The sequence below is a fragment of the Zeugodacus cucurbitae genome, chromosome 3 (assembly GCF_028554725.1).
Source record: "Zeugodacus cucurbitae isolate PBARC_wt_2022May chromosome 3, idZeuCucr1.2, whole genome shotgun sequence".
In the NCBI taxonomy this organism is placed as follows: domain Eukaryota; kingdom Metazoa; phylum Arthropoda; class Insecta; order Diptera; family Tephritidae; genus Zeugodacus; species Zeugodacus cucurbitae.
The window spans coordinates 66,658,119-66,680,979 of NC_071668.1; the positions used below are offsets into that span (position 1 = coordinate 66,658,119).

Below are 22,861 nucleotides of genomic sequence, written 5' to 3' on the forward strand. Positions count from 1 at the left end.
AAATCAAAAATAACTTTTATTTTTTGATTTTTTTGATACAAGTCATAAGAGTTACGGTCCCTGATAATTTTTTTTTCAGTCTAAACTCATAGTCACTTAAAGGAGCGCAGAAGGCGGTAAATATAAAACGAGAAATCACCCAAAAACGGAAACCAAAATGATGCTTTAGGTATATAATTTTCATCATAATTAAAAATTTAGTAACAAGTGCTGTAGTGAATATTGTTTCTATTATTTTCCACAACACTGTATTATATAAATATGCATACTATATAATAAATAAAGTAATATACAAATAGAAAAAATTCTATGACTTTTTTGTCACCAATAAATAATTATTTATTCATACTTACACTTCCACCTTTCTCTTCAAATAACAACAATGTATTTATTGTAATTAAATTACATTACAATCATTTCTTTATTTATTTTTTTTATATGTAATATATATGTATGTATGAATTTAATTAATTCATTCAACTTAAATCACTTTCTAAAGATTAACGGTAAAATACAATAACGCATAGTTCGTATACTTCCTTTCTTTGCAACAATAAATATATAATAAAATTATTTATAAACAAATGCACATATCTAATAGATATATACATGTGTATGTATGTATTTGTAAGTGGATTTGTGTAAATAGATGCAATTAACAAATACTGGAATATCGTAAAATATCAAAATAAATGTATGTACATATTTAAGGGTTTTTTTTTATTAAATATAATTTATAATTTGTGCTGCTTGCAGTATTGAGTACAGTAGAGCGGCGCTAATGCGGTTACTGGGCATTATATGTATAGAAATATTAATGTAAGATATTTTTTTTTAATATGGATTTTGAGCAGCTGCCATGTTCAAGGGGTTAGGTGGGTTTCGGAGGTTAAAAACATTATTTTTATATTTTTATATATATATATTTTAATTTTTTAATAAGTATATACAAGCATATATTTCATTTAAACAATTCAGCATGTCAAAGGCACTTGTTTAACAGTATTTTGTGATATTTTTTTTTAAATTCCGTAAACTCAGCCGTTGGCACCACATCTTCTATGACGTGTCCAAAAAAAAGGTCTTGCTGTGAATATCATTACTCATGATAGATTCATCGAAATTCAATAAATCAAAAATATTTCGAGAGTAAATGAACAAAGGAAAAAATAAAATATTGAAATTCGCATTTTTGACAGATTTTTGAACAAAACACTAATTTTTTGGGTCAAATTTTTGTAATATATTGACTCGTTATAAGAAAAAAATATAAAAAGCCTTCGTTCATAACTAGAAACTTGACCTTTTGAGCTATTGAAAAATTGAGTTTTGAGATAAATGCGCTTAAAGTTTGACATTCTGGTACTGACGTGGCCGGATGTGCGGAAATTCCAAAAGGTATATCTTTTAGAATATCACTCGGATTGATTTGATATTTTTGGATATTTTCAACATATTGCACATATTAATAAGACAAAATTTTTTTGTTTAAATTTGAAAATTTCGAAACCCACTTAACTCCTTAAGGTGTCATATGTTGTTTATATTTTATGTATAGTACAGTGAAGCTTCGCTAACGTGTACTAAGGCTTTATTTATTAAACTTTATATTTAGCTGTTTTTTTTAAATAATTCTTGCAGTAAAGAAGATTCATTTTTTTAATTTTATGGTACAGTGAAGCTTCGCTAACATGTACTGTTATTTTATTTAATTTTATTTTAAGCAGTTCTCTCAATGATTTGTGCATTTAAGATGTTAAAATTATGATTTTTTGTTTTTTTTTTTTTATAGTACAGTGGTACCTCGCTAACACGAACAATATTTATAAAAACGTTTTAAACATTGAATTTCATATTTAGCAGCCATGAAAACTATTTAAAATATTTTTATCTTAATTTTCACTACTAGTAATTAAAAAAAAAAAGAAAAATTTTAAAATTATAATAATTCATTTATTAAACTTGCGCTTAACTTTGTGCCAGACAATGTAACTTCAATAACATTCTTTTAGTTCACTGGCCATATTTTCTACCAAAAATATAAAACTAATATCAATTAATTTAATTTTAAGCTGCTTCATTGTGCAGTACAGTACAACCACACTTAATTGAACTACTTTAATTTAAGATGTATAATATCAAATAAAAATAATAAAAATATTAGAATTTAACTTTTAATAATAAATTGTTAGCTGCGCTCAATATTGAAGTACAGTGAAGCTTCTTTAACATAAGAAAAAATTAAAAAAAAAGTAAAAAAAAATAAATGATAATTTTTTTCCCCGTTTATATACTCATATTTTTCTAAAGTTTTACTTTTTTTTAAATTTTTGAAAATTTAAAATTTTTTTTGGAAAGTTCATATTTCATACATGTTTTAAATGCTTAACACTAAATGCATTCGAAAACTAAATACATATGTATTTTCGAAAACAAGCAAAGAATAAATATTTCATATATTGTTTACTGTTAATCTCAACCGCTTTTTGATAACTAATAATTCGTAGGAATGTTTGAAGAAATTTTGTAAGGTTCAAGGGATTTTTCTAAGAATTTTTTGAAATCTTATACAAATATACATACGTAAATGCTTTACCCGCTGCTTCGTATTCAATTCGTTTATTTTTGTTTAAATTTTTTATAATTTTTTCATCAGTTATGCCTGATATGCTCATGTATGGAATGCGACTATTCACCAATAATAATGAAAAAATCTATCAACTCTTAAAAATTTTAGAAATTTTAAAAAATTTACAACGTACGTGTTCGCGAAGCTTCACTGTACCACGTTTTAAATTTTACATACATTTGCGTGCACTTAAGTACATAGAGAAATGGCCACACTCCAATCGTGCATTCCTAAACCACACTGTCCTTGACCGTCTACTAATCCAGCTGCTTGCCCTCCTCCTTATTCTTGCGGAACGACACCGAGTGTATCAACAATGGCGGTAAGTTGCCACGCAACATTTGCAAACGCTTACTCTTCATCTTCTCCGGTCGATGTATACCCTCATTGGATGATGTCATTGAATTTGTCGATGTCGCTGTTGAGGGCACTGTCGATAGCACTTCACTGCTCTGCGTCTGCAGCATGGCTGCCGAGCGTCGGAAATAGCGCGGCATGGAGTAATCCTCTTGATTGGCGCGTGCCGCATTTGCTGTTTGTAGCGCGTACAAACTCTGCGAGACGCGATACTTCTCGATGGTCGGTGTGTCTTCGTAATTCTTCGGTAAATTGCTGAATGATATGGATGGCACTTCGGGTGTCATGCTGATGCGTGAACCGGAACCGGTTATCGAGAAGATGTCCGTTTCGCTGGCGGCGCTGCGCACATTGAAATGCGGCACGCTCGTGGCGCTGCGTTTGAGCTTGTGCGGTGTCGTTATGCCCGAACTGGTGGTCAACAAATGCGTCTGACGTTCGAGGAAACGCGGTGGACGGAGTATCACTTCGTCAGTGTCGCGTTTAGTTTGGCCGGCATCAGCGGGCAATTCTTCTTCGGCAATCACATCGAATTTTTTCGGTGTCAATGTTTGGCTGCCCTCCGGTGATGAATCGGTGGTTATGGTGAAAGTTATGCGTTTATCTGTTGCCGAATCGGGTGCATCGCTCGAAGTTGGTGTCTTCGTAATGGTGTTGGCGCTGGCGGGCGCAATATTTTCGGGTGTACGTTTGTCGTTTGGCGTGGCATTGTCGGTTTTGCCTGGGAAATGGATGAAATGTGAAGCAGAGAGGAAGAAAGAGAAAAGAGAGTAAACTTTTATTATGATTTATTTTCTTTGTAAAGTACTGTAAGGTTGTTATGCATTTGTTTAAGTTTCTTAGCTATAATACATATGTTTGTATGAGTGTAAACCAGACATGATCGAATAAGACATTTCGGCATTTAGTTATAAATACGCGGTATGACGTCACATTAGCGTACTCTGATAAGGCAGACTTGAGCTTAAAGTGGCAAATATACGATTTTTTTTTAAATAAAAGTTTTTTTTTTAACGAAAGCTCTCAAAGATTGTAAAAGCTATCACAAAATTACTTAAATAAGCTTTATTAGAGCTTTCGAAGTTTTTAATTAATAACTGTCAGCAACTAAAAATAGCAACCAGTCGTAAACTGATCAAAAAAACCGAAAAGAAGCTCTCCAAGCTTTTTCAAAAATAACTGTGATATTAAACTCTTGTTATAAATATGGAATTTTACCAAAATCGTTCAAATAAATGTTGTCGGTTAGGTGATATTAAAAAAAGTTCTCAAAGTTTGCCAAAAATAACTAAAAACAACTTCAGAGCTTTCTTTAAAAATAATTTAAATATTTAACTCTTATTATAAAGATGGTAATAGATCCAAATCCTTCAAATAAACGTTGTCGAAATGGATGATATTAAAAAAGCTCTCAAAATTTTAAAAAGCTGCCAAAAAATTCACCTGAAATTCAACTTTATTTAGAGCTTTCGAAGCTTTCTTTAAAAACAAACTGTCATGAACACGAAAAAAACAAACAAAAAATAAGCTTTCCAAGCTTTCTCAAAAAAATTTAATATTAAACGCTTGTTATAAACTTGATACTTGACTCGGTAATTGATCAAAATCATTCAAATAAATGTTGTCGAAACCGTTGGTAGTAAGAAAAAACATATTTTTAAAAAGTTCAGTGATTGTCAAACTGCTCTGTTGTAATTAAAAGCGTAATTGATAAAGTGACGTCAGCAAAAAAAGCTGATTAGTCATTAAAAAGTGTTACACATATTTCATATGTAATAAATTTGCGCATACAATAAGTCGTGCCGGAAGATAGCCTGACTCATTAATGACTCGCTGAATCGTGAGCTTAAATTTAGCTTGATCTAAAAACGTGAATTATTGTGAAATTGTTTGCTAATACCAGTCTACTCTTGGTAGAATATATGAAACACGTAAATTTATTTTTGTCATGAAAATTTCTCCACCTGCAAGTCTTCGAAGCCTTATAGCGTTTTTAGACAGGAGCTAATTGATCAACTAACCGACCTCTGCTCGATTAAAACGCTTATAAAGATCGATTTACCATACAAAATAAAATCTACATTTATTTTTAATTGAATATTAATTGATTTGAAAATCAAATTTCAACTCTGCCACAAAGACGAACGATATATGTTCTTTGTCTGCGATTGGCTGATTTTTTAATAAATAAAAGCTACGGTAGATGTCGCTGCTAAAAATATTAATCAGCTGTTGAATCTTACCAACTTCTTATGAAAAGCAAAAACAAAAATGTCTAACAGCTGATCGGTTATCGAGTAGCCGGCAGTATAAAAGGCAAAAAAGGGTTTCTCAATAAAAATTTTAATTGAACAATTAATTTGGCTGTCCCAAAACGCTATTAAATTTTTGAAGCTTAGAAACCATTAAGACTTTTAATTTGAAAAATGAGCTTAAAGCTCGTACACTAAAGCGTAGAGCAATAAGAATAAGAGAAGATGAATAAAAAGCAATTTTTGTATAATAAAAATTAATGTATAAACTCGCAATTGTGACGTCATCAAACCTGCTGAGGTTGTTAAACTCCCAGACAATCAATTAACGGTAACTCAAATGCCGCAAACTGCATATTCTCACATACACCTGGCTGTGAGCTATGAACATTTGTGTTACAAAAAACACAATATTTACACAAAATATACAATAAAATACAAAAATAATAATAACAAAATAAATATATATATTTACAAATAAATATAAAAAAATAAATAAATATATATGTATATAATACAACAACAGTCCATACGCCAAAGCACAACCCCCTGCACGATAGCCCACATTTTGACAGCCTCTACTGAGAACTGATTTTTTGTTCGAAATTTTAATAATTTTATTTAAATAATAAAATAATACTTTGAGCCAATTAAACGGTGTGGCAGCACAATAAATACATGCATGGGCTTTATAGAGCGCTTTAATTTCGATTTTTTTTCGTTTTTTGGTTTTTGCTTGAAAAAAAACATTTACGGGACCAAGGTTGGACAGGTTAGTAAGAGAGTTGTAAGCATGTTGCAATTATTGTTACAAATTGCAATTACAATTGGGTTAATCATCAGACAGTTATGTATGCATGTAAGTATGTATGTATGTATGAGCTTGAAATTATGTACTAAATACTATATATATATAGACATATATGTATATATAGACAGCGTCACCGTTATGGTATTTCCCCAATTGTAACTCACTCGACTCATTTCATTTAATTTAATACAATTTCTTTCAGTTCAATACACTTATGTTTGCATGTATTATTTGTGTATATGCGAGTACATATATTACATATATATGTATTTATGTATATTATATGGCATGTAGTATTTGTTAAGGAATGCAGTTGTATGACTGTCATCTCAAGTCTCCTATACAGTAAGGTATTTGCTTTTATATACAGTTTTACCTCTCCACAATTGTCTGCGGGGTAAAAATCTGCACATCAGTAACTGATTTAAAAGAATTTTGGCGCTAAAAGTAAATAAATATATTACAATAATTAAAATAAATTAAGTATAATAATTGTAGTGGTGTAAAAGCTTATATATAACAGCTGTTTATTTATACATGTGTGTGTTTGTAGGTAGTGGTAAGCGAGTAAACTAAGAAATTTCAAATATTTTGCAATACAATTTCAATAATTTTTTTACTAAATACCATTCCTGTACGAAAGTAGCTGCATACGACATGGCAATGCCCACGCACAGTGTGCACGAGTGAGCAAAAAGTGGTTAAATATTTTTTGGCATGAAACCAAAAAATTAATTTTTTTTAAATGCAAACAAATCTAATGCAAAAGCATTAAACATACTGAAATACATTTTTTCTAATAAAATATGGAAAATTACGACTTTCGAAAATTTTCGAAGTTAATGCAAATTTTTGTAAAATGCAAGCAAATCTAATGCAAAAGCATTAAACATACTGAAATAAATTTTTTCTAATAAAATATGGAAAATTACGATTTTCGAAAATTTTCGAAGTTAGTGATAATTCTTGTAAAATGCAAGCAAATATAATGCAAAAACATTAAATATAGTGAAATGCATAATATATGGAAAATTACGATTTTCGAAAATTTTCGAAGTTAATGCAAACTTTTGTAAAATGCAAGCAAATCTGATGCAAAAGCATTAAACATACTGAAATACATTTTTTCTAATAAAATATGGAAAATTCATAAGGAAATATGAAAAATAGCGATTTTCGAAAATTTTCGAAGATATATTTTTTAACCAGCAAAACAACTTGTAACGTAAATATGTCAAAAATACTTTAAAATCAGTTAATTTTTATACGTCCATCCAAAAGTAGACGTGTCCAATCGGGTATACATAGCCGAAACGGACTCGAATGTATCCCCAATCAAAAACTGTGAAACTTGGTATCACTCAATACTTTTAGAAATATATCTTTTTAACGACATGTACAAAACACAGTTGGATTTCATATATCTTAATATATATGTATGTACAAATTTATATAATATTCTAGACAAATTTAAAAAAATTCACACAGAAAAAACTAAGATGGGAATACTGTGCAACGATGATAAATATTTCTTTGAATATTTGTAACAAATATACTTCCCAGCGCTTTTAGACATTTTGGCACGTAAGGTAGATTTACTTAAGAGAATGAGTTTCGACGTGGATAACCAAGCAATAATTTATTCCAATTATTTCGTTGTGTTGATATTTTTCAGGTCAAATATGACGCCAATTTAATTCTCGAGGAATGAGAGAAAAAGATCCCTGGTGTGAAAAATATGCTGCCCAGTTCTTCTTGTCGAACTTACATGTTAGAAGGTAGGTTCTGTTATTCATTCATTAGGGAAATATAGTTTCTTAGTAATAGAATTTGCTCTTGAAGAAGCCCTAAGATAGAACCACTCATAGTGATAGATCAACAGAAAAGACTTCGCAACACATATTTTTTAAATAATTCTCAGAAAAGAATCATATTCGATAGAAAGCTCTTAATCCTATATGTGGTATCTCTTTGAGCATATAAATTCTAGTGATATTATTATTAGAAAAACATATTTATGGATGCCTAAATATTGTCGATAAATGATTTTCATCAGGGATAAAGGGTTGTCCAACTTATTCCACTGTGAGAACGCCTCAAAAATAACCTTAATAGTTGAAATCGGTCGAGGAATTACCCCAGTGCCCATATAATATATATAATAATTTTTGTTTTCTAGTGAAATTTAAGAAAATTAAATAAATAAATTACGAGAGTAAAAAATGTTCGGTTACACCCGAATTTTTCCCCTCCATACATGATTTTCAAATTTTATTTGTGATCTTGCACGGCGGTTATGAATATTTCTGTTGTAATATTTTTTTAGCAACATTCTAACCTGGCCGTTCCAGTCTTCCCAATTACGTAAATCATGTCAATCTTTTCAACTGTCAAAGACGTTTTGACGTTTGATATTGGGCTCTCATTTTCTGATGGATATAAGATCTAAGAGGGGAGCAAAAGCTTTGTTTTTAAGAATTTAAAATCTTTTATTAGTTCAAGTGTGGTAGACAAATACCTCTTCCAGACGAGTTGAATTAATTTGAGTAATGACGGAACTTAAAATATTGAGAATTTTTATGAAGCTTTAATTGTCCGAAATTCTCTTCATTGAAAAAAATTTAAATGTGCTTTTCAACCATCTTCTGATGATTCTGATTTGCCAATCGGTAAGATGAATCGAAAATAACATAATTCTTTAACATACTAAGAGAATTTGCTCTGAACTTCGGGCGGTATCTTTACACTGTACAGCACTCGACTGAGTATTGGATCAAACTAGTTTTTTCCGGGAGATTGAGTCAGAAGTAAAAAACGATTTTCGAAGTAAGCCCCCAAAATCAAAATATAGAGGGCATCTATTTTTTTTGAAAATTTAAGGTTTTTTTCACTTAGGACAGCCTCACCGTACGAATCCAAAAGCATTCGATGAGACTCAGCCGCACTTTTCTTGGAATTATTTTGTTGGGTTAATGTTGACCCAAATGACCAAGATCGATATAAAAAAAAATCGATTTAATGGACTAGTGCTTGACCCTAGAGATATCTATTGGAAAACGACGGAAGTAAAGTTGTAGACCTAATAAATGAAAATAAATAAAATTTTAATTTTTTTCTGAAGGTAACTTAGACCCTTCATTGCAATTTGCTTATAAGCTTGACCGAAGAGTTTTATACACAATTAAATTAAGAGTAAAATTTAGATTGCATAAATATTCTGGATTTTTTAATAACTATATCCTGAAATTAATAATTTTATTTTTCAAATTTCAAAGTCAAATATTTCGATTTTGGAGGCTAACTTCGAAGAATAAACTTTTTTACTTATGACTCTATTTTTAGTAAAACTTTATTTTGGTCCAATACCCAAAAAAAGGTAAATTTTGTCGTATAATGTATATCAACGAATTTTCTGAAGATGCGACTACAAACGCACTTAAAATCGGGGGAAACCAGTACTACAAAGCAGGAACTTCTGTTTCATTAGGGTGCCTCTTTAGCCTTCGGCATAAACCTCGAAGCTGCTGTATAGAGACGTTTGACCCTTTCTCAAGATGGTCTGAAAACTTATTGGTTTAATACCAACTTAAAAGCTGTTTCGAAGAAGACGAGATGGAATCATATAAATCATACTTCTACAATGTCCAGCATTCGATCGGTTGAGGTTAAAACAATGGTAGGTACACCTTCGAGGAACTTAGCGAATTAGCTAAAATTGACATTAGTCGACTAGTGAATTTTGTAATAAATTTCGAGCGCTTCCACGCTGTTCAGATGAGATCTTCTACATGCACAGCATATAAATGTTTAAGGGTTTTGTCGCGTAAAAAATGGCCTATTTTCAATATTATTTATTTAATTCAAACTTTTTTCTGTCTTATAGTATTTAAAGAATAATTTCCGAAAATTTCGAAAAAAAATTAATACTCCTCCATTGCGACGTCATTTCCGGTGATCCCTCGGAAAAAAGGTGATACCGCGTTGTCAGCATAACTCCTGACAGGATCATCCAAAATGAAAAAACAAAAATAAGTGTTTTAGGTAAGACCATAATCTCGTGCTTGAACGAAGGAAAGGCAATAAAAGTGAAAATTAGAATTTGGCTAGACAATTTTCCAAAAAAAAAAAATAAAAAATTCGGTCAAATTTGCTTGACATTTTGTTTTTTTTTTTTAACTAGTTGTAATTGAAAAAAAAATAAAATCCTTCGTTCAAGCACGAGTAAATTGTATCTCGAACACTTGTTCAAAATTTTATCAAGATCGGTTGAGTAGTTTTCTAGAAAATTTGACAACCGACTTTGAAAACACAGTTCCGAGAAAAATGCGTTTAAAGCTTTCGAGTAACAATAGTACTTGACTTGGAGCGCACACCTTCCAAAGGCTGTATCTCCGAAACTATTATTCGGATCGACTTAAAAATGGACAATATTCTTAAGATGTTGTAGAAATTAATAAGCCTCAAACAAAAAATCGATTTTTTTAATACACGAAACCCATGTAAGTACTTAGTAGAATATCCAGCAAAACTTTTTGTGAGATGATCGATGAAATGCGATGTTGCCAAGTCAATCGTGTCAACCCCTTTTTGGGATTGGCTTCGAGATCGGAATTTGTCTCAGTATCATTTCGAAACTCACTAGTATTGGTAATATTTATCATTATACCCTGAACAGGGTATATTAAGTTTGTCACGAAGTTTGTAACACCCAGAAGGAAGCGTCGGAGGCCCTATAAAGTATATATATAAATGATCAGTATGTTGAACTGAGTCGATTTAGCCATGTCCGTCTGTCTGTCTGTATATATACGAACTGGTCCTTCAGTTTTTAAGATATCGTTTTGAAATTTTGCTGATGTTATTTTCTCTTCAAGAAGCTGCTCATTTGTCGGAACTGCCGATATCGGACCACTATACCACTGAACGATCGGAACCAAGGGCTTGTATGGAAAACTTCCGCATTTTACTACATATCTTCACGAAATTTGGTGTGAGTTATTGTTCATAGAAATAATTTAATCTCCGAAAAAATTGTTTAGATCGGTTCACTATAGCATATAGCTGCCATACAAACTGAACCATCGGAATGAAGGGCTTGTATGGAAAATTTTCGCAGTTGACGTGGTATCTTCACGAAATTTGACATGGATTACTGCTTAAGGTAATAATATAATCTCTGAAGAAATTGTTCAGATCGGTTAACTATATAACCTTAATGTTTCTAGCAAACAACCCGGCTAAAAAGAAATAGTAAAATGTTTCCTTTTTTTTACTTACTTTTTCTTACGTCTTTAGAATTGCTTAAACACATAGTTACTAAAAGAAATGCACCTGCGAAGGGTATATTAGCTTCGGTACAGTCGAAGTTAACGTTTTTCTTGTTTTTTATTCATATTAACGGAATCGGTTTCACGATCGCTATTATACTCAGGATTGCTGTCGGGACTGACATCAAAAATTTTCAATATTTTTTTCAACTAAAAAAATCTTACTTCACACCAATGTAACACACATTGAGTTTGCAAGCAAAAGCAATTAAGGCATTTTATCTCGTACAACTGCACATATTTAGTAACACAAGCATAAACATATAAACACATAGCGGCAAAAAGCAGCAACTTTGTGAGCACGTTAGCACCCACCCAACTCAGAGAGATATACAAGCCTACATACTATACTCGTATATACATATGTATGTATATTAGCAGTTATGTCTATGGCAAATACGTCACTATTGTCGAAATCACAACTGCTTGTTTATTGTTATTGTTGTTGTTGTTGTTGTTGTTCATAAAAACGTGCATGTGTTTGTTTGTATGTATGTATGTAAGTATATGTTGTTATGTCAGTTAATTTGTTATCTAAGCATTTTTAAAGACGCTTCTAATAAATTTTGCATTTTCAACAACAGAAGACATGCTGACATGTTTTACCAAACTTGTCGCTAACGGTAACATATTTATACCACGCGCATTAAAGGCCAAAACAGTGCGAACATATGACTGTTTGGTTGATAATAACCTGGACTGACGGTGAAAAATTATCATACAACAACATAAGGGTATTTATGTATGTATATATGATGGATAATTATAACAGGAAGGTTGAGTGAAAGGCGCAAAAATAAAATCATTCACAGATAATATGTGAAAAAGAATGATTGCAATAACAATAACAAAAATATACATATAATAATAATCGTAATAATCAACACATGACTGACAATCGTTAAATGTTATTTTGTGCGCTAAAGGTGCTGCTGGCTGCTATATACATACCGGTGTATGTATAGATACATTTGTATAGATACATGTTTATGTATGTGTTGCTTAAGTGTCTGCGCAGGTGCTTTATTATTACTATTGTGCTAGTTATTTTATTTTTGTATTTTTTTAATTATTTTTTGTTTATTTTTCCATATTTTTTTAACGACTTTTTTTACTGTTGATTACTTTTGCCTTACATATACATATATACATATTTCCAATCAGCACCAAAACACAAATAACTCTGCAACTTCAATGCGTAATCCATCACAATGCGATAAAAGCGCAAAACGTATTAATTAAGTGCCTTCTGGAATTTCGAAATGTATGTTTTTTTCACACACATGCATATATTTTGTATGTCAACAACAACAATAATAACGCGGCAAAAATTGTCAGTACTTGAAATGCGCTTTTATCAGATGATAAACCGAATTCATCGACATAACTGTATAAATATGTGTATGTATGTATGCTTGTGCCATATTGTTGTTTGTATTATTGGCAAACTGAACTGATTTACGATGTACAATTAAGAAATTACAAACTCAATACGTTATAATCAGTACAGTAAGCGACTAATCAGGGCACGTAAAAAAGGCGTTTATTGTAGCTGACTGACGATTTAAAGGCTTATATATAAGCATGCTCACGTGTATATATATATATGTATATGTGAAAAAACTGATTTATGAAAATTCAAAAAATAAATTATCTTCCATTCAAATGACGGATAATTCCTTGTAGCTGTTAAATATCCGTGTAAATAAAGCGAAAAAAAATGCAGCGGGTTAAAGACTTTTACAACCAAAAAAAAATCAAAAAAAAAAACAGAAAAAACGTTAACTTCGACTGTGCCGAAGCTAATATACCCTTCACAGGTGCATTTCTTTTAGTAACTATGTGTTTAAGCAAATCTAAAGACGTAAGAAAAAGTAAGTAAAAAAAAAGAAAACATTTTACTAATTCTTTTTAGCCGGGTTGTTTGCTAGACACATTAAGGTTATATAGTTAACCGATCTGAACAATTTCTTCAGATAATATATTATTGCCTTAACCAGTAATCCATGTCAAATTTCGTGAAGATACCACGTCAAATGCGAAAATTTTCCATACAAGCCCTTGATTCCGATCGTTCAGTTTGTATGGCAGCTATATGCTATAGTGAACCGATCTGAACAATTTTTTCGGAGATTAAATTATTTCTATGAGCAATAACTCACACTAAATTTCGTGAAGATATGTAGTAAAATGCGGAAGTTTTCCATACAAGCCCTTGATTCCGATCGTTCAGTTTGTATGGCAGCTATATGATATAGTGGTCCGATATCGGCAGTTCCGACAAATGAGCAGCTTCTTGAAGAGAAAATAACATCAGCAAAATTTCAAAACGATATCTTAAAAACTGAAAGACTAGTTTGTATATATACAGACAGACAGACGGACGTGGCTAAATCGACTCAGTTCAACATACTGATCATTTATATATATACTTTATAGGGCCTCCGACGCTTCCTTCTGGGTGTTACAAACTTCGTGACAAACTTAATATATCCTGTTCAGGGTATAAAAACAAAAATAAATATTGTGGTTATTTTAGGTCGCGACAGCGCGCAAATCAATGTAAAAACCAAGACGTTAAGTGGGAAAGTCGTGCATGCATGAGCATATGTACACATATATACATATATACCTATATATGTACTCCTATCTGCGTACCTGTAGTAAATACTGAAAATACTTGAGTAACACTCCAAATAAAGCTGCGCACTCGTTGTGTACGAATTCATTTATGCGTGGCTTATCGGCACTCGGCTCTGGGCAGGTCGTGAGTTCGATTTTGAACTGATAGGCCACCAGCAAAGAAGCAAAGCTTAAAAGCAATTTGGCTCATAAAATAGCTTGTCATTGCCACTTAACTTGAGGTGGGAATTTTGAAAGCAGGTAGATTTTGAAGGAAAGTTTGTGTGAAGTGAGCTTTTGGCAGCCCGAGCATTATATGAATCAGCTAATAATAAGAAAAATGAGCTAAGAATGAAAAAATACAACTCTGGTAAAAAATAGTGTATTCTGATGAGCTATATATTTTGTTAATAGCCAGATGTACTTCAAAAGTTCCAAAATGCAATATGGATACCTGATAGTTCGAAAATATGAAATCTAAGCAATGGCTGTGTACATAGTAGTTTGGAGTACAATGAAGAGTATTTAAACGAACGCTGCGACCGTCAACTATCTAAACTATAACAGAAACAGCTGAGTGTTGTTTTTGGCAACGACATTATGTTAATATACTATTGTATAAATAGCTCGCCCAACAAACTCCTAATTTATTAATTGAGTTACTTAAGGGGTTACATGGGTTTCGTTAGTTTAAAAAATCGATTTTTTGTTTCAGGCTTATTAATTTCTACAACATCTCAAGAATATTATCCTAAATTTTCAAGTCGATCCGAATAATAGTTTCGGAGATACAGCCTTTGGAAGGTGTGCGCTCTAAGTCAAGTATTATTATTACTCAAAACTTTAAACCCGTTTTTCTCGGAACAGTGTTTTCCAAGTCGGTTGTCAAATTTTCTCGAAAACTACTCAACCGATTTTGATGAGATTTTACACAGGTGTTCGAGATACAATTTTCTCGTGCTTGAACGAAGGATTTTATTTTTTTTTTTTTTAATTACAACTATTAAACTATTAAAATGTTACCGAAATTCTTATTTTTTTTGGAAAAAGGTCTGCAAAAATTCCAATCTTTACTTTTTTTTTGTCTTTCCTTTGTTCAAGCACGAGTTTATGGTCTTACCTAGAACACTTATTTTTTTTTTCATTTTAACGCGGACGCACGGTTCACACTTTAGATGGCCGCCAACAATTTTTAAATAAAAAAAAGTAATCAGAGAACGTTTGGGGGAGGATTTGTTTAACATTTAACTAAATCTGTATGGTTTTTCATTTTCAGATAATTTCCATCCGAGTTACAGTGAACACAGCAATTTGTTTTTTTTTTTTTTTTCAAGACGTCCTAGGGGAAGCTCTGTCACGGGCTAATGGTTGAATATTTTTGCATGAAAAATTTACAGAACATAGTCAAAACTATGCTCAATAATGTATAGAAGGTTTGAATAAAATTGCTTAATTGATATTTGAGATAAAAAATCACAAAAAAAGTGTTTTTTTTTTTGCGCTGAAACCCAGACCCATCCCTTAATGAATATTTAAAATAAAATATTTAAATCAAAGCAAATGCTCAAAAGACACCTGATTTACACATTAATTCAACAGCTGTTTGTACATCTGACAGCACCCACTTACTTTTAGCGAAAATTTCACGAGAAGTAACCAGCAGCTCCCGCACGATCAGCTGACTCTCTCTCGGGTTTTTTGGCCATTATAGTTGTTATAAAGGGCTATACAAGTGTGACACTTTTTCTGATCGATTTTTTTTTGTTTTTTGCTTAATCAATAGTTCATACTTTCAAAAATATCCTGTGAAAGCGTTAATCTTGAATAGTTTTTGAATGACGGCGTTCTAAAGATCGACTGCTCGATGGTATAACCAGCTACATATAGTCGAAACTTTTAACGCGTTTTTCTCGAAACAACATTTTTCAAAATTGCTGACATCATAACTTAACTTCAACTAAGTATTCTTGAATATATTTACTATGCAATGGCCTACGATCTATTATTGAAAATTTCCAATTGGGCATTGGGCCAAGTCACTGAATCCGCAGCGAATTCGATTACGATACGATAAAGATTTTCGATCGAAAATGATCAAGTGACCTTTATCGACAAATGGGACAAATTTGATAGGTCTGTGCTTTTTGCTTTGTTCAAAAAAAGTATAACTGACCTACTATTGTGAAATGTCTTCCAAAAAATATTTACTTCCCCTGAGGATCTTTGAGAAAATTCTTTCGCTTTTTCGAGGGTGCAACTTTATATCGCTTTTAATCACCTTAAATTTATTTATGTTAGTCTGTTTCTGTCCCTTGTCTCATAAATACCCATTTAAAATATAATTTAGTCCGTCATCAGTCATGGTTTACATAAAAACTTCCCAATGGTTTATTTCTTTTAAATTTTCGCAACTCATTCACTAACGGATAGATTTCGACCAAAATTTTCGATTGTGAGGATTCAATGATTTCGTAATTAGCGACATCTATTTGCCGCATAATGTATTTTTTCGAGTCGATAAGTGAGTGCAATATGATTGTAAATTTTATTTTCGATACGGTTTCAATGATTTCGACGTAAAATTTTTCGATCGATACAGATTCAATTATTAGGGCCATTACTTATATAATCTAGGAACTTCTTCATGTACTTTATACCTCAAATAATAAGTTTAAGATCAAATTTGTTCCGCCTAACCTTTATGTTCCTCCCAAGTGATCATCTAAGAGGAATGTTTTACAACGAATACTGGGAAGCATCAACAAAGCGGCGTCTCTCCTCTTTGTGCCCCTTTCCAAAATTAAAATGTATCTTTCTTTGTCATTGATATACGAAGAAATATGAGATTAGGTAAAACTAAAGAGATGCACTGAAATTCAGTGGATTTTCTTTTTTGATTTTGCTAAGGATAACACCCTCAACAGCTACTTACTATTATTACTACAGGGCGACATCTGTGTGATCAACATTTGTAGATCTATCTCGTTTTGTGCGATTTATTCTAATTGATATCCTATTTAATTATCGGAGTTAAGATGAAGGTTAGAGCAGAAAATGCAATAAAATACTCGGAGCTTTAAACGGTAATATTAAGGGAATTATATTTCCAAAGATTCGACATTGACGGAATTTATTCAACGAACGCATTATAGACTCTGGATTTGTACGAGAAAGGAATTGAAAGAATGTAGCGGCCATTATAATTTTTTTTAATGAGGCGATCAACTCATAGTAGGAGGCAAACTCTGCAATCATTTTGCCTAGTAGAGAGCGGACTTGCGGCACTAATTGAAAAACGATTGTATTAATAAGAAAATTATATTCAATGAAGTTGAGTTTCAAATACTGGAATACTTATATATATTAAATTTTAAAATAAAATATATTCGAAAATAAAAATTTCACGCTTTGAAAACCTGATGTCATCAAAGCAAAGGATATACTTCAATAATTCCAAAGTAAAACCTTAAGAAGAGTTAAAACCTAAAACAGCATGCTGAAGAGTACAAAATCACGTCGGAGATTCGAGATCAATTAAATAGATTCCCTTCAAACAAATCTTAATGAAAACGGCATTAGTGAAAAAGCCAAATCTTATACAACGAACAACAAATTCTGTCAGGCACCCGAAAACCTGATGTCAAAACAAAGGACGTTAATAATTCCAAAGCAAAACTATAAAGCAGAGTCAAAACCTAAAACAGAATGCAGAAGAGTGTAAAATCAAGCCGGAGATTCGAGGTCGATAAAATAGTACCAATTTTACACAACGAACAATAAATTTTATCGGGCTTGTCGCGCCCGAATCGTTTACTTTCCCAGATAGAAATATTTATACAAAGAGAATTGGGAAAACTATACATTTGAGGTTAAGGACGAAACTTAAATATTCGCGACAAATAAGCTTCAAAATTTGAGATACAGTGGAACTTCCCTAACTCGAATCACCATAATCCACAAAAAAAATCGAGTTAGAGAGAATTCGAGTTATAGAAATGTTCATTAAAACATACATTTTTCAAAAAACTGTAAAATATAGATTTACCCACAGTTTTAGTTATTTACTACGCAACAAGTTGTATTTAAATTTAAAATTTTGAATTTTGTATAATGTCCTGGTCGAAAAGTTGGATTTATGGAAGGAAATTTGTATGAAATTTTACTTCTATTGCCACTTCAAGAGTTCGAGTTATGGAGAACTTCGAGTTAGGGAAGGAAATTTGTATGAAATTTGGCTTCTAAACGCTATTGCCAATTCAAGTGTTCGAGTTATGGAGATCTTCGACTTATAGAAGGTTCGAGTTATGGAAGTTCCACTGTATATAATTTTTTTGCTTTTATATTTTTTTTAATGGATTGAGGTTATGATTTCATGCTAAAGAACAGCTTGAAATTCTTGAGAAATTTTTTTTTGTGGTTTTCCGAATTTGAAAAGAAAACATTTTATATTTCATTTTTTTAGTCCTAAAAATTTTGTTTTTTATGAAATTCGAAGTAAACAAAATATATTTTTTTTATAAAAAATCTAAATATTTTTAAATACAAAAATTAAAAAAAAAACGGAAAACCGATTTCCTGTAACAAAAAAAATTCTAAAACCCAACAGAGTAATATTCAAAGTAATCAATTGCGCCTATAAAACCGCAACCCATAAATCCCCGCTTTCGACACATGTTCGCCATTTTTTTTTTTTGCCTTTTGTTACATAATCACAGGAAGCCGTTAAAGTTTTTTTATTTTCTTAATTTTTTGTTTTATATTCAACAAACTTAATTACTGCTTAGTGTTACTTAATACTACTTTTTTAAGTATCCATTTGACTTATTGTCGCACCGAGACGCACGCTTATGGAATAAGTAAATACATTGCGATGTATGTTTGTGGGTTTGTGAACCGCTCGAGGGCCGATCGAATGTTAGACACATTTGGTCATGCAGTTACACACACAATTCGAACGCACTGTTTACGTGCCGCATTGCCAATTAAATGTAGCACTCGCATAGTTTTTATGCAACTACAGTATACAGGCATATTAATAGTAGCGGTGTGTGGCATATTGATAAACTTAAATTACGTATTAATAATAAATATGCCAATAGTAATAACAAAAATAAAAGTAACATTAATAATACTCAATATATATTAAAAGCTAATAAATACAAAGCATAATACTATGGCTATATATATAATATATTTATAAGTATATATATATATGTAATTCTATATACTTTTCTATGCATATATATGCAACTGTGTTTATGTTGTGGCAGGTAATTTGTTAAGTACAAAAACTTTCACACACATAAAGACTTAAAAAAAATTTAAAACAGATGACAACTCTAAAAAAAGTATTTTTTTTAAAACACCTTTGCATTGCCTTAGCATCAGTGAGCGCCTAAAATACCTCACCAATTTCGCATTTTTTCTCTTTTTATTTTTTTTTTATTTTTATTTTTTTGCCTAATCAGTCTAGATAAAATTTGACCTTGTGATGGCCCGTCGTACCACCACTACTACTACCACTACCACTACCCACATGTGTACCACTACTAGTAATGCTAATTTTACGTGAGGGACGCTTAAGCGGATGATGTGACTGTGCATCATCATCATCGTTCACATCATTATCATCATCATTTTCATAATGATTGAGACGATTATCGTGATGATTGTTGAGAATGTAGCTGTTGTTGTTGTTGTTGTTATTACCTTCCAAACGTCGCAGTAAACGATCCTGTTCGGTTTCACGTGGCGTTGTCGGCACCTCCTTATTGGGTGAATGTATGCCGGCGAGGAAAGTCTTCGTGCTGATACGTGTCATTTTGGTCGGTTGATGATCTTGGAAGATTTGTGAATTCGCAAAAACGGCCAATATTTCGGGACCCAACATTGGCACGTTCGTTTGTGTTTGGCGGTAGTCTTCTTCATGTATCTTTGCATTGCTGGAAATATGAAGGTATTCAGCGGGTTAATGAGTGGTGAAGAGATACCAAGAGAGAGAGACAGAGACAGAGAGGAGGAGAGTATGACTTTGAGTAGAAAATAGAGATTTAAGAGGGTCTCAAACGCTTACCATAAGATAGAATATGCCTTAGCTTTGGTATATTAAAAGCATGCCTAAAAGCTTTAAATCTTCAGGGCTTCAATTTTGTCAATCAAATTTTTATAAACCAGGTTAGAATTTGAGACGTACTCTACTGAAGTGAATGAAATATTAAAAAAAGCGTTATAGACAAGAAAAGCTTTAAAAAGCTTTCAATTTTAAATCATATAAGCATCAGAGACAGTTTCGATAGAGTGAAAAAAGTGTAAACATTATTAAATGTGTTACACTTTAATGATACTAAGGGAGGGAGAAAGATAGAGAGAGAGAGAGGGAAAGATAGAGCGACAGAGAGGAGTAGAGTATGACTTTGAGCAGCAAATAGGGACTTAAGAGGGCCTCAGAAGTTAGAATATGTCTTAGCTTTGGCATTGAAAGCGTGCTTAAAAGCTTTAAAGCTTCAGGGCTTCAATTTTTTTTTACATTACATTAATTACAGACATACTCTACTCAATTGAATGAAATATTGAAAATAACTGTTATTCGCCCTAAATTATGCTACTGTTATCAGTACAAAAGCTCACCAGACAAGAAAAGCTTTCAATTTGAAATCATATAACAGCACCTGAAGCAGCAGAGACAGTTTCGTTAGAGTAAAAAAAAGTGTTAACATTATTAAGTGCGTTACTTTTTGAAGATTTGAGTCGGTACTCTCGAAAGATAAGTAACAAATATTTTGCTTTGCCGCTTTTCAAGTCAATAAAGGCGTGACAATTATATATGCATAACTGCAATCATGGCATACGGAAAAGGTGTGCATCAACGTCATTAAGCTCCACCTTAGGAATGAAAGTCGCTTAGCGCGTGTACCTCAAAATGCCGGAAGCGTTACGTCGCATTGGTTGATTACAGATAGGCACTGATAAATTGTTGTTATCTGACAATTGTATGTGACTGAGGGCACTGCCATTCTTCTGCATTGACAAGTAGTCCACATCCTCTTCGGGATTGTAGTTCGCTGAAAGAGAGAGAAATGCTAATTAGATTTGTTTTGCAGTTTAAGTATTATAAGTTCATATTGCATTACTTAATTGTTATTGAATAGCACTACAGAGTAATTAATTATAAGTTAGTGAAATATTATATCATAATTATCAATTAATATAATATGCATAAATTAGTATAGTTGTTTCGTGACAAACTCAACCCATAAATTTTAATTAATTGCACATTAATTAAGTAATGATTACATCATATTCATTATTACAGAAAATCAATAAATATGATTTGAGTTGTTTAAAACTTATCTATTTAAGTATATGTATATGAGACTCAATAATTCATTATGTAATTGTAAAGTAATTACTTCCTAATCCTTTTATGTATTAACAAAATTAAAAACTAGTAATAATTTATAGTTCTTTTATAACCACAAGCATGTAATGGAAACTGTAATCAAAAAGTTTTAATTACAAAATGCATTACAAATACTAAAATAAGAAAAGTTAATATTATCTTATTAGAATTTTTCAAAATACTTGAAAATATTGGATCTAAATTCACAGTATTTAGTTTACTAACTTATTTGTAATCATATACTGTAATTATTTTTATTGTAATGTTATGATAATTTAATAATTACTCAATGTAATCATAACATAGAAACTTAGATGAACAGTAATTATTACCATTTTTAGCACAATATTTAGTTAATTGTACTATAAAATAACAAAAAATCAATTAATAAACAAATTATTAGAATGTACTTAAATATGTATTGGAAAATAAACAAAATACTTGTTATTACTTTATCATACATAATAAGTGCCACTTATAGTTAGTTACAGTTAAGAAAATATTTGCTAAAAAAAATTTAATGTAAGAAATTATTACATTACTACTATTATTTGTAATTGATTATAAAAAAAATAATATTCCAAAAATAAACATCTTAAAAAAAATAGTTTATAAGTTAATGCTGTTAAAACATTATTACTGACTCTCTTATTTTGTAATTAATAATGTAATTAATTTTCATTAGATTGTTAGGATCCAGTTTTCAGTACATTAACCAAAATACATCACAAAAATTTGAATCAATAGAATTTAGGAGTTTAAAGTAAAAGTAATTGTAATTATGTTAACAAAAGTAATGCAATATTTTGAAATTAAAAAAAAAATAGTAATTACAATATTTTGAAATTAAAAAAAAATAGTAATTACATTATTTTGAAATTTAAAAAAAAATAGATTACATTGTAAGCAAAATTTTCTTCATTACATTAGCCAAAATCATATAAATAGTAATTTATGGGTTAAAAATAAAAGTAATTGTAATGATTGAAACGAAAGTAATGCATTATTTTGAATTACAATTAATTGTAATGATTACATTGTAACTAAAATTTTTTTCATTACATTAGCCAAAATCATATAAATAGTATTTTACGGGTTAAAAATAAAAATAATTATAATGATTGAAACAAAAGTAATGCATTGTTTTAAAGTACAATTAATTGTAATGATTACATTGTAACAAAAATGTTTTTTCATTATTTTATCAAAAATACTGTATCATTTAAATAGTAATTTATGGGTTAAAAATAAATGTAATTGTAATGATTGAAACAAAACTAATGCATTATTTTGAATTACAATTAATTGTAATGATTACATTGTAAGCAAAATTTTCTTCATTAAATTAGCCAAAATATTGTATTGCATGTATATCAAAAAATTAGTAATTGAAGAGTTTAAAATAAAAGTAATTGTAATGACTAAAACAAAAGTAATGCAATATTTTGATATAAATTTTGTTTG

At 30.9% G+C, this 22,861-nt stretch overlaps 1 protein-coding gene across 4 annotated transcripts in view; it reads right to left on the minus strand.

Moving 5' to 3' along the window:
- Positions 1 to 387: 387 nt before the first annotated feature.
- The window catches only part of LOC105208520 (uncharacterized), a 66,716-nt gene continuing 44,242 nt past the window's right edge, over positions 388 to 22,861 (minus strand). For 3 of the 4 annotated variants that reach the window (XM_011178409.3, XM_054227965.1, XM_054227966.1), the window contains 3 exons: positions 20,912 to 21,059; positions 19,708 to 19,940; positions 388 to 3,707 (listed from right to left, as the gene is read on the minus strand). In XM_011178409.3, the coding sequence (XP_011176711.2) occupies positions 2,887 to 3,707; positions 19,708 to 19,940; positions 20,912 to 21,059 (1,202 nt within the window). In that variant the 3' untranslated portion in view covers positions 388 to 2,886. Of the gene's footprint in view, positions 3,708 to 19,683; positions 19,941 to 20,911; positions 21,060 to 22,861 lie in introns of all 4 variants that reach the window. The other variant, XM_054227967.1, reaches the window with a different exon arrangement.